Genomic DNA, 13,724 nt, shown 5'->3' with positions numbered 1-13,724 from the left:
CCCGTAGCACCTGGTACCAACGGTCACTGCTAAGGAACGTCATCTTCTGGAGTTTCGAAGGTTTTCGGCACTGAAGGCATGCAAATAGATTACTAGGCGGTTTTTGGTGTCGCTGAATACGAATACGCCATCAGACCTGACGCCCGGACCATCTGGTGCCCAAGGCATGTTATGATCTGGAGTTTGGAGGGTTTTTGTTGAAGATGGTCAAGATGGAAGAAGACATCACAAAAGTTCCTCATCATTGGTAACTTTTTGTACTCGTGGAATTGTATCATATTCTCATATAATTCTCATATGTATATACTATACTTGTAGGCAAAATAAATATTAAAGCTTTATTTGGTGTCAAATGATAGCCCTAAATTAACGGATCCAGTTTGAGACAGGGGTATTCTCCCAATTTTTGAGTGAGTACATTGAGCGGTTCTTGACAGAATTAAAAAAAAACCACTAATCTAGAGAATAATAAAATACCATTTTTGTAGAAAAATATTACACACGTTAAGGGCACGTTCACATGACAAGCGCTTAACGCGCGTTTACATTTTATTTAGGCCGTTCACATGCTAACGTGCACGGTAAAAATGTATGTAGTTGTAATAAAATCGCGCTTTAAGCGCTTGTCATGTGAACGTGGCCTAACCATTACCGAAGATATAAAGTCAAATTTTACAACTAAAAACATTAAATCAGAGTAATAGAAATCTTTTATTTTCAGCCGATAATGTCAACACGCACTACATCTCCTTCCCCAGATCTAAATGGTCAACCCGGCAATCAAAATTATCGTTGCTACATTTGTATGGGCTTGTATACTAGAAACCAAATGGAATGGGTTAGTACTTCTGCAGAGGGTATGAACTCGCATGCAATGCACTTTCCTTGTTTAAATAAAGTATCAAGAAATTCGGAGAATAGTTGTATGGATTCTCACGGAAGAGTTTTGAGTTGTACTAAATGCGTTAAGCATTTGGCTCAACAGTGGGAGACTTTCGAAGTTGACAGGGTTCCGCTGGAAAGACGAAGGTGAGTCAGTTAATTTTCCGTATTATAAAGTTTGACGTTCATAATTCTTGTTTATTAGTTCTCTGGTAAAGTGTGTTACCAAGTGTAAACGATTACAGCAATCACTTATTTTGTATTTGCTGTCTTTTTCTATAAATAACAAACGTTTGTTATAGAAAAAGATAGCAAATACAAAATAAGTGATTGATGTGATCATTCGTGGGTATTCTTTCATTTTTCCGACTGTATGTACAATGTAATACGTCGGTCAATAAGTCCCGGGCTTATAATGAGATGGCGACTCTAATGAATTTTCCATGACATTTCGGTAGTACTAACCTTCAAAAGCATACTGTCAAAATTTCAAAACATGTGGATTATTATTTACCGACTTACAGTGCTTGAAGTGACGATACTGTTGTGATTTTTATGAACAATGAATACGAAACAATTTCATGTATTGATTTATCACTGTTATTTGATGGTAAAAAATACTGTCCAAACTGAACAATGACTAAAGTGTTACCGAGAGTTTGCACTATTGATTACTGTGCGATTAAGGAGCTCGCCGTAGCGAACTCGGCTGGTTCGATGGTCGATTCTCGCACACAGAATTTAGGAACTTCTTCTTCTATTTATTTGTCGAAGGACCAGCTGGGAATCCAGCACCTGCAAGGAATAATCTTTGCGAGGTATAAGGAGGGGATGATAGGTAATTAAAACACAATTTTTGTAAAATAACAAAAAATAGGTATATTGAAGAGTTGAATTAATCGAAGAATAAATGAGAGATAGCAGATTGATATTATAAGTTTAAATTATGAGTTTGTGAGATAGTTTATCCCTCTTAGAGTTTTTGATGGAACAGCAAACCGTCTACACGTAATGGCAACACCGCGAACTTAACGAGATGTGGATAAATAAGATGTACATAGAATTATCGTTGTACTTACAGTTGATGCAGATGATATTATTTTACCATTTGGCACTATCACTTACAGCCTAATTGATAAGGCCACATCATACACTAATTATCTTGTTAGATTTGAGGTGAAAAGTAGACAAAAACTAGATTATCTGGAGCTTCTTAAATGCGGTGTGCATTCGGCAAATGTTGAAAACAGACTCGTAGTTAGGCAACTTATAGTTTCGATGCTACGTGGTTGGCGGGAATATGGATAAAAGACTAGTTTTAAAGGGACAGGTACAAGGTTGTAATATGTTGAAATATTGAAAATATTTGTTCATTGTAGAAATTTATGGGAAATGATGCTGAGCACTTTGGAAGGCTAAACGATGCAGTTGTTCCCTAAAACATCTAGAAAACGCTGAACATTGTCATGGAAAACCGCAAAGTGAAGTTGCAACAGATAGCTGATACCTTAGAGGTTTCAAAGGGTAGCATTTTGATCATTATACATGAAAATTTGGGTATGAAAAAGACGTTTACCAAATACTTGCAACGTTTTCTGACACCAGAGCAAAAACACTAAAGAATTGATGAATCTCGGCACTATTTGGACTTGTTTAATCTGAATAAGTCGGTGTTTTTGCGTAGGCATATCACAATAGATGACCATGGATCCATTACTTCATTCTGTAATCAAATCGGCAATTATCCTAAGGGCACAACACCCGGAGAAAGCAGTCCAAATCCATCAAAGGTGCATCAAACCTCTGGAAAGGTTATGGCCTCTATATTTTGGGACCCGCAAGGAATTATTTTCATTGACTATTTGAAATATGGAGAAAGACCTCACTTGTTGATATTTATAGTAGTTTTATCTGTGATCTATTTGTATTATTGATTATCTTAATCGTTTTCAGGTACGACATTCCTATGCCAGAAACGGCGACGAATGGCGAGCAGGGCATCCCTACACCGCCTAGCACGAACAGTGATAGAACTGTTTGTAGTAATAGCAATGCCAATGCCGCTTTGGGAAGTAGCATATATTGCTTTGTGTGTGGTTTACATTCAGAATTAACTCTGGCTAGAGTTTTATATAGTAAACCTCAGGGTGAGTATAATAATTTATAAATATAATTTTTATTATGTTACTGCTCTGTTTCAGTTTGTTGTTTTGTTTCGATCTTCCTCTTCTTAAAGTGACCTCTCCTCAATGGAGGTTGGCTACTACAATTGCAAACTCTTCTCTGTCTTGAGCTGTTCAAAATTTAGCCCTGTCCATTGTCGGATGTTTCTGAGCCACGATAGTCTTTTCCTCCCTAGTCCTCTCCTTCCTTCTATTTTTCCTTTCACTATAAGTTGAGCATATTGGTAATTATTTCTCAGTATGTGGCCTAAGTATGATGTTTTTCTAACTTTCACTGTGTTGAAAAGTTCTCTTTCCTTACCTATTATATGCAGTGCTGTTTCGTTTGAGGTATGCGATGTCCATGAAATTTTGAGGATTCTCCGGTAGGTCCACATTTCAAAGACCTCCAATTTATTTACTGTTGATGTTTTAAGGGTCCATGTCTTAACTGTACAGACAAGAGTCGCCCAGACGTAGCATTTTGATAAACGTAGTCAAATTTCTAGTTTTATTCGAGAATCACAAAATTGTTTCGATCATTAAACACGATTATTGCTGGATGTGATTTTATTTTGATATGATACAATAAGCAATTTATCCTTTATGGAACGGCGTAGCTCAGGCGATAGGATATGTGACTCGCATACTGGTAGACCGGGGTTCGAAACCCAGCGACGGCGAAAACAGCTAGACATTTTTAAAATTGTCTGCTGTTTTCTAATGCTAATCTGCTAGATATAGCAGATTATTCTGCTATAATCCCAAAGCCGCGTCAGCGGTATAAGACCTAGGACGTTTCATCGCCGCCGTTTCGATGCCGCCAGTTCATCGCCGGCCGATTCATCGCCGGCCGTTTCGATGCCGCCGGTTCATCGTCAGTCAGTTAATCGCTAACTGATATATTTCCGAATATTCGACCAATTTTAGACAGTTACATTTATTATTTATTTTTAGTATTAATTAGGAATTCTAGGAAATGCGAGATATGACCATTCCCGTTGCCATACTTAATCTTTTAATAGACTTTTAAACTTTTATAATATAAAATATAATTTAACACTACAAATTTAATACTGTTTAGTGTCAAATTTAGGGGAAGTAGAAATGGAACAGTAAATTAATATAATAACATTTTTTATCTATCTATTTGTCATAAGTTTTGAACTGAATTTAACGTCGTGTCATGTCATCTCCCATAATACAAGATCAACTGACTAACTGACGATGAAACGGCCGGCGATGAAATGGACGGCGATGAAATGGACTGGCGATGAACCGGCGGCATCGAAACGGCGGCGATGAAACGTCCCATTCCGTAAAACGGGAGACTATCAATATTCCGTTATGGATTCCAGCGTTTGCTTGCTTGTGGACTGAAAGGAATGGTTTCAAGGGGTTGGTTGGGTTTGGTGTGTGTACGTTAGAGATTGTTGGATTTGGGGTTATTTGATTTGTGTTTTCAGGTTTGGAAATAAAGTATTATGAGTTTGGAATTTCTGAATTTATATTTTCCGTTACACTATATTATACAGGGTGTAACAAAAATACAGGTCATAAATTAAACCACATATTCTGGGACCAAAAATAGTTCGAATGCACCTAACCTTAGTACAAATAGGCACATAAAAAAAGTTACAGCCCTTTGAAGTTACAAAATGAAAATCGATTTTTTCGAATATATCGAAAACTATTAGAGATTTTTTGTTGAAAATGGACATGTGGCATTCTTATGGCAAGAACATCTTAAAGAAAAATTATAGTGAAATTTGTGCACCCCATAAAAATTTTATGGGGGTTTTGTTCCCTTAAACCCCCCCCCCCAAAATTTTGTGTCCGTTTCAAATAAATTATTATTCTGATGCCATTAGTTAAATTAAATATTTTTAAAACTCTTGGTATTTTTTCGATTAGGCAGTTTTTATTGAGTTGCTGCTTTTTTTTTAATATGTTAACATAAAAATTTTATGAGGGTTTTGTTCCTTTAAACCCCCCAAATGTTTGTGTACATTCCAATTAAACTATTACTGCGGTACCATTAGTTAAACACAGTGTTTTTAAAACTTTTTTGCATCTTTGTATTTTTTTGATAAAGCATCTTTTATCGAGATGTGGCTTCTTTTTTAATATGGTTCAAAATATACCTAAAAATGTAAATCATAAATAAATTTTCATATTATTACCAAGTCTCCATAATTGTACTTTACCATATACAAATATGTGGTGGATTTGACAAATATTCAAATATCTCGATAAAAACTGACTTTTGGAAAAAGTACTAAGAGACAAAAAAGTTTTTAAAAACTTGTGTTTAACTAAAGGCGCTACAATAATAATTAAATTAAAACGTACACAAAAGTTTGGGGGGGTTTAAAGGAACCAAACCCCCATAAAATTTTTATGGGGTGCCCAAATTTCATTATAATTTTTTCTTAAAATACTACCGCCATAACAATACCACATGTCCATTTTTAATAAAAAATCTCTAATAGTTTTCGATATATTGGAAAAAATCGATTTTCATTTTGTAACTTCAAAGGGCTGTAACTTTTTTTCCGTGCACATTTGTACTAAGGTAAGTTATGTTCAATCGAACTATTTTAGGTCCCAGAATACGGGATTAAATTTATGACCTGTATTTTTGTTACACCCTGTATAATCATATGGTTTGTAGGTGTTTTTTAAACTAAGAAACATAACGTCAAAGGCAGCCAAAAGCATAGACATATAATACCTAGACTGCGTGCTGTCATCTAAAACTATCTGACGATTGCGACAGAGAAAACTGAGGCTATTAGGTCGGAAGTATTTTTCTAATCGACGGGGTTTATCCAATGACGTTAGGTTTATCGACCACGTCACTTTCCCGCTGTCGCAGATTTGCTAAACTCCGATTAGAAAGAGACTTTCGACCTAACAGCCTTAATTTTCCCTGTCGCAATCGTCAGATAGTTTTAGATAGCAACGCGCAGTCTAGGTTTTATATGTCTATGATCAAAAGCCTATTTTTGCACTTTTAGGTTAGGATATCTCAGAAACCATAGCGAATTTGGCAACTTGAAGCTCAAATTCGGAGTCAGCGCATCGAAATCCTTCTGAAAAATATATTCCGGTATCTGGGTCTGAATATTGCTCAAATTTTGTCAGCCTGTGTTATCGTTTGTTTTGCATTGAAACCCTAGATGGAAGTAGTAAAATTTCGCAAATTTAAACGACTGTCATATCTGGGACTAGTATTTTTTGACACTTGAAACGTAAAGTTTTGTTATTCTGTTGGAGTTGATGGAGTTAGTAGATATGCGTAGAAATTCAGAATGTCCATTTAAATATTGTGTGGTATTCTTCCAATGATAGACGACAAATTTAATTACTATCATTACTTTTTAAACAATTTGGTATACAAATAATTAACATTTTACATTTTTTTTAGGTCGCAATGCTCCTTATTTTCCATCTTTATTGATACATAAAAGCCACTCAAATGCAGAACAGTTACGAGAAGACGGATCTGCCTTAGTTTGTACCTTCTGTTACCACAGTCTCGTCAGTCAATGGAGAAAGTACGAAGGTCAAGGTGCGGCTGCACCGGCCGAAAAAAGAGAATATAATACTCATGATTACTGCTGCTACGTGTGCGGCATCACGACTTATAGGAAGAGAGTGCGGGCTTTACTTATTAAGGTAATGATACGCAAGCTTTTATTTGACAGTATGCTCTTCTCTTGATTAATAAATATGTAAATACATATTATTGATAAAACAGATTAGCAATGATGAAAAACGAAGAAAGTATTATAAAGTATAGAGATAGGCTAAAAACAAAAGAAAAGATGGTTCATATTTGATTACAGTAGAGCCTCTACTATGTGCTTATACGTATTTCGGAACAACCGTTTCCTCATCGGAGCACCTGGGTAGAGGCACTGAACTGCAATCAAATTCTTTCATCCTTTCGGGGTAATGATCAAAATCATTAGCAAAGATGCTACTATGGTTTGTTTTTAAACCAAGAGGAGTGATTCAAATTTACCGCGCTGTAATGCTTGTTTGTAATTGGTCCAACCGCAGGCAAGTTTACTCCACTGTTATAAAATTTTGACACTAATGACATTTATCAAATTTTGACACTTTCGGTATTTCATAGGTTAGTTAAGTTATATCGGCGATTTTTTGTGTTTTCTGTGTTATTCCTTTCATTTTTAGATTGTTAGTCTGCTTTTATATAAAAAGCAGTTGTTTTCAGAACTCTTTAGCGACGTATTAATATAACATAATATTTATGGATTACCGTTGAGGGCCGACATGATCAACCAAAAAAGAAGATAGATATATTTGGTGATTTTGCTAGTGACTTTCTTGGGTGTGAATCTGTCTTTTTAGTTTACTCCTCCTGGTTAAAAAATAAACAATAGCACCATCTATGAATCGAAAGTGAAATAAGTCAGGAAATAAAATTCGAATTTACTTATCCTCTGAGCTTTTTAAGTTGGAAAAATAAAGCATAACAGAGTGGTGATATACTCGACAAGGGAAATCTAAAATTGCATTTCACGTCCTGTCGTTCACCGTGATAATAATTTTAGCGAATTATTTCCTTTAATATCCTAATAATAAGTCAGGAAATAAAATTCGAATTTACTTATCCTCTGAGCTTTTTAAGTTGGAAAAATAAAGCATAACAGAGTGGTGATATACTCGACAAGGGAAATCTAAAATTGCATTTCACGTCCTGTCGTTCACCGTGATAATAATTTTAGCGAATTATTTCCTTTAATATCCACAAAAGTGAATAAAGTATAAACTAAAAAGAAAAGAAAAGAAAATATGATTCAGATTTGATTACAGTACAGAGCCTCTACTATGTGCTTATACGTATTTCGAAATAACCGTTTTCCCCTTTCAATATAGAGATAGGGTTTAGATACAGGGTATCGAAAAAGTTTGACAACACAGTAATTTCTCGGAAACCGGTAGAACGATTTTTATAGATTTTGGTGAGTAAGGTGGTCTTCTAATGCGGCCGATATTATAGTGGTAATTACATTGTTGTCAAATCTTCCATTTTTCTGAAAATCTAATGAACTTTCTTATTTTAAATGGAACACAGTGTATATTTATATTTTTTGCGTTTTAAAGTCCTTAAAAAATACTGATTATTTTTTATGTTATATTCCCTAATCGTAAATGCCATAATTTGGGAGTTATTGCTACATTTATTAAAAAAAAATTAACAAATTATAAAAATAAATTTTTTCGGACCGGGTAGACATTATTTCAGGTTCTTTGGATCATTGGGAACAAAAAAGGTATTTTGTAATTTTCCTCTAAAGTTAATCGTTTCCGAGTTATAAACACTTTAAAACTGAAAAAAATCGAAAAATGACGATTTTCTAGGTTTAAAAACACAAGTAAAAATATTATTTTTGAAACTACGAAGTGCCTAAATTCAAGTGCAAACCTTATTGTATCAGCTACCGATAAGCGACTTGGTCTTATTTCATTTTAAAACATGGTTTTTTAGTTGTTAACGCAGCCCGATCGTCCGTCCTCTCATATGCGCTTCATTAACAATTAAAAAAAAACAATGTTTTAGAATAAAACATGCCAAAAATTCTTATAGAGAGGAGATAGAAGAAGGTTTGAGCTTAAAAGATACTTCGTAATTTTAAAAATAATTTTTTTACTTGTGTTTTTGAACTTTGAAATCGTCATTTTTCGATTTTTTTTCAGTATTAAATTGTTTATAACTCGGAAATGATTAACTTGAGGGAAATTAGAAAAGACCTTTTTTGTTCCTAATGATCCAAAGAACCTAAAATAACATCTACCCGAGCCGAAAAATTGGTTTTTACAATTTGTTAAAAAAATTTTTTTAATAAATGTAGTAATAACTCCAAAACTCCGTTCATGGCATTTAGGTATAGGGAATATAACATGAAAAATAATCAGTATTTCTTAAGGACTTCAAAACGCAAAAAATATACAGGGTGTTCCCTTTAAAATAAGAAAGTTCATTAGATTTCCAGAAAATCGAAAGATTTGACAACAATGTAATTACTACTATAATATCGCTTGCCATACTTTTCGCAACCCTGTATACTAAGTAACGTTCTTGTTCATTTGAAAATTGCTTTGTACTTCATAAATTATAGATTCGAATTAAACATTGGTCCTTCGAGCCGGATTTCTCGTCTAGGTAGCTCAATGTCGCGGCTCAACTCAGATGTTTAGTGTAGTACTGTATATATTTAATGATTTGGACTAGCTTACTTTAAATAATATAAAACTTTGATTAGTTTCATCGGCAATATTTATGACTAATCTCATATTCTTATGTTGTATCACTTTTCAGGATTTTCCGTTTTTGAAATTCCATCCGCAGCCCGAACACTCCCTGCTGTTAGAAAACAGCGACTACGCCGTCGTATGCCTCGATTGCTACGAAACGCTTAGAACTCAAAGTTTAGAATATGAAAGATGGGGACTGCCGCTCGACAAACGACAGTACAACTGGATAACCCAGCCGCCGCCTCCAGAAGATAGTCCGGAAGCAATGGTTGCCAGGTTACCGAGCGGCCAACGCAGTGACAAAGTAGTAAGTAAATTTAAATTACATAATTTATAATCTATAAGTATTGGCATCAATGCATCATGGCAATGTTTGTCTTATCTGCAGCACCGCGGAAAAGCTGCACAGATGTTGTGTTGAACCAGGTTGTGAGTTTCTTCAACCAGGATGTTCTTTTCCTGACCCTTGCTGGCAAGTATGAGGATATTTCTAGATTGGTAGTGCTCCTTGTCGGGGCCTCCACTCGACAATACCTTTTGTTCATCGGTTGTATGGTAATCAGGCGACGTGACCTGTCCAATTTCACTTCAGCAACGCGATTCTTTCGTTGTTTTCGCGAGAGACACTCAACATTTGGCGCTCCATAGCCGTCTGAGTCACGCGAATCTTGTTTTTTTTTTGAAAAATGGCTTTGACAGAGCCAATTAGCCAGACTTGTTTCTGATTGATTGCAGATTCATAGTCATAAATTTCTTAACATAAGTATATTCTACAATTTTATTTTTATAGATACATTGGTACCTTACTAATCTTGTTATGATTATGTAATGGCGAATCTTGTTACTACCTTTTTTAGAGCGTTAATGTTTCCGCTCCATAAGTAAGTACAGGTAACACACACTGGTCAAAGATTTTCCTTTTGAGGCATTGGAATAAGTCACTGCCCAGGCTAATCCAATGCGACATGGGAGCTCACATGTCTGGTTATCTTTGCCCAACCGAATTTCATGTCCTAAGTACTTGTACGATGCAGTCTGCTCAATATCCCTTCCTTCAACAGCAATATTACGACTTCTTCTTCTTCTTAGCCTTCTATCGTCCACGTTTGGACATAGACCTCTCCCAACTCCTTCCATCGGACTCTAGCTTGAGCAGCATATTTCCCATTTGTTCCGGCTACTCTTTTAACATCATCAACCCACCTCATCAGTGGTCTTTCTCTCGATCGTTTGTTTTGGTAAGGTCTCCAATGTTGTATTGTTGCATTCCAACGTTGGTCTTTTTGTCTACCAGTGTGGCCTGCGAAGCTCAATTTAAGTTTGGCAACTTTTGTTGTTATGTCCTCGACTTTTGTTTTTGATCTTACCCAGTCGTTCCTCTTTTTATCTGACAGTCGTATACCTAATGTTGCTCTTTCCATTGCTCTTTCTGTTGTGGCTAGTTTATTCATATTTAGCTTGGTTAGGGTATTTTGGGGTTCTTAAGTATCCAACTAAGTTTTAGAAATCATGCCCATGCTAGTCTTGCTCTCCTAGTAATTTCCGCACTTTGGTTCTCTTTGTCATGTTTCAGGATTTGGCCTAGGTAGATATTATTCCTGGACTTTTTCTATCTCACTGCCATTTATAGTAATACGTCTGGGATCATCTCTGTTTGTCATTATTTTTGTTTTTCTCATGTTAATTTTCTATAATCACAATGTCGTCAGCGAATCTGAGATGGTTTAGCTTCTTGCCATTAACATTAATGCCATCTTCTTCTTCTTTAAGTACCGTGCCCAAATTTTTAGGCGTGGGTAGCTTCCATAACAATTTTCCGATATCGTTCTCGATCTTGTGCGGCATGTAACAATTGATCTGCTAATAAGCCAGTCCATTGACGAAGGTTTCGGAGCCATGAATATTTCTTCCGACCAATTCCTCTTTTTCCGTCGATCCTTCCATTGAGTATTAACTGCAGCACCCTGTATCTGCTACCTCTCATTATATGCCCCAGATATTCAAGTTTTCTCTTTTTTATCATCTTGGCTAAATCACCTTCGCCTTGACCTACTCTGCTTAAGACTTCTCTGTTTGAAATGCGTTGAACCCAATATATTGTGAGCATTCTACGATACGACCACGTCTCAAAGGCTTCTAATTGTTCATCATGTTAACCTTCATGATCCAGGTTTCACATCCATATAGTAATACAGGATACACATAACATTTTAGGAACTTGATTCTTAGTTGTAAGTTCAGCTGAGAGTTGCTCAGAATATATCTAAGTTTCCTAAATGCTCCTCTTGCAATTTCTATACGAGTTTTAATTTCTTCATCCGGATTTAGTGTCTCGTTTACCCAACATCCTAGGTATTTAAAATGGTTAACTTTTGTTATTGGTTCATCACTGACAATTAGTTGCATAGGGCCGACGTCTTGTTTACTAACCACAAGTAACTTTGTCTTTGTTGCATTTATGTTAAGTCCGTTATTGGAACTTTCTCTAGTGACTTAATGCCATAGGTTGACCAAATTTGTCGTTTTGAAGACGTCTTCTAGGGCTAGATTGAAAAGATTTGGCGATATTACATCTCCTTGTCTCTCTTTATACTATCAAACTATCAAACGCCTTTTCATAGTCTAGGAAGGCAAGAAATACGGATAGTTGGTATTCATTTGCCTTCTCTATCAATGTCCTCATTGTCAGCAGATGGTCTGATGTACTATATCCTTTGCGGAAGCCAGCCTGTTCCACTGGTTGGTAATTGTCCATTTTGTAGGTCAACCGGTTGTTAGTAATTCTCATAAATAGTTTGTATACTTGACTGAGCAACGATATAGGTCTATAATTATGTAGGTCACATTTGTCATATTATGACTTAGCACCAGATTAGTCTTTATTTGCGTCTTGTTTATGTTAATCTTTAGACCAACCTCTAAGGAAGCGTGATATAATTTTTCCAACATTATTATTGCATCATCCATACGATCGGCTATAAGGACGATGTCATCTGTCAATCTCAAATCTCACGAATATCAGTGCCAATGGTTTGTTGTATCCTGCAGACTTATCTATCTTATTTATCACTAGTAAGTGGCTGCTTAGCAGAGAGAAGAGATTAGAACTATGCTTACTGAGTTAGATGCCGCCTGTAAGAAAGTTGGTTTAAACATAAATTTTGTAAAGACACAATAATACATGAAAAACCTGGGTACCAAGTGAAAATCCAAAAATCGACGTCAACGAAATAGCATTGGTCCATAAATATAAATACTTAGGGCATGAAATCCAAATTGCCAGGGACAATCAAACTGCCGAATTACAAAGAAGGATGACCTTAGTATGGGCCGCATGTGGAGCTCTATCAGACATATTTAAGAGCAATTTGCCAAATTATTTGAAAAAGAAGACTTTCTTGTGCTTCCAGTCATGATTTACGGCGCCGAAACATTATCATTAACCCAGGCCACAGCAACGACACTTAGAGTGGCTCAAAGAAGAATGGAACGGTCACTACTTGGACTGACTCTCAGAGACAGGGTCAGAAACGATAAATCAGAAGAAGGACAGGCGTCACAGATGTCACAGAGCGAGTAGCATGGCTGAAGTGGAATTGAGTGGACCATGTAGCCAGAAAGAAGAACGGGAGGTGGACCCAAAAAATTACAGTGTGGATACCAAGAGCAGACAGAAGAAGTAGAGGTAGGCCACATACACAATGGACAGACGACGTCAAAAGGATTGCTGAGAATTGGTTACAGGAAGCCCAAGATCGACAAAACTGGAAGAAATTAAGGGAGGCCTATGTTCAACTTTGGATGCAGAAGACTGGATGATATAAGTGCTGTTACTGCTATATCCCTATCTAAATCCAGCTTGTTCTCTAGGCCGATAGAAGTCTAACTTAGCCTCCAGTCTTTTTTGATAATTTTTGTAATAAGTTGTTTGTGTGATAGCAAACTGATATGACAGTAGTTTTTTAGATCTGTTGTGCCTCCTTTCTTGTGTAATAACACAATGATTGCATTTCAAACGTTAGAATCAGTAGTGTGCTTGTATATTGCAAGCAGGTTTGCCATATTTCGCCCATTCTGTGAATTATCACAAATAAATCCTCCTTTTGTATTCCACAGCAGTTAACAAGCTATAATCCTCTACCAGTACCTGCCTAACACCACCTTTCACGGCCCCGGCCGTTTATAGCGGCAACGTTGTCAAGAAAATTCTCATTGAGTTTGCATGGCCTTATCCTTCTACACTGCATCGCATGTCTGAAATACGCTATAGATAGATGCTGTCGTCATAGATGCTGTGTGAAAAGTTTGGCCAATATGTGGATAATTTTATTTCCACCTTGTTTGATCGCTTCGATCACTACTCCGTCATCGTCAATGGATTTGTTTTATTTT

General features: G+C 36.1%; 1 protein-coding gene across 1 annotated transcript in view; it reads left to right on the top strand.

Moving 5' to 3' along the window:
* The window catches only part of LOC114333210 (uncharacterized), a 197,859-nt gene that overhangs the window by 120,282 nt on the left and 63,853 nt on the right, over positions 1-13,724 (top strand). The window contains exons 6-9 of the mRNA XM_050660558.1: positions 722-1,029; positions 2,836-3,029; positions 6,475-6,725; positions 9,397-9,639. Of these exons, the coding sequence (XP_050516515.1) occupies positions 722-1,029; positions 2,836-3,029; positions 6,475-6,725; positions 9,397-9,639 (996 nt within the window). The remainder of the gene's footprint in view (positions 1-721; positions 1,030-2,835; positions 3,030-6,474; positions 6,726-9,396; positions 9,640-13,724) is intronic.

Source organism: Diabrotica virgifera, chromosome 1 (assembly GCF_917563875.1).
Source record: "Diabrotica virgifera virgifera chromosome 1, PGI_DIABVI_V3a".
NCBI classification, from domain to species: Eukaryota; Metazoa; Arthropoda; class Insecta; order Coleoptera; family Chrysomelidae; genus Diabrotica; species Diabrotica virgifera.
The sequence above is the reverse complement of the archived record's forward strand: the minus strand, read 5'-3'. Positions and strand labels throughout refer to the sequence as shown.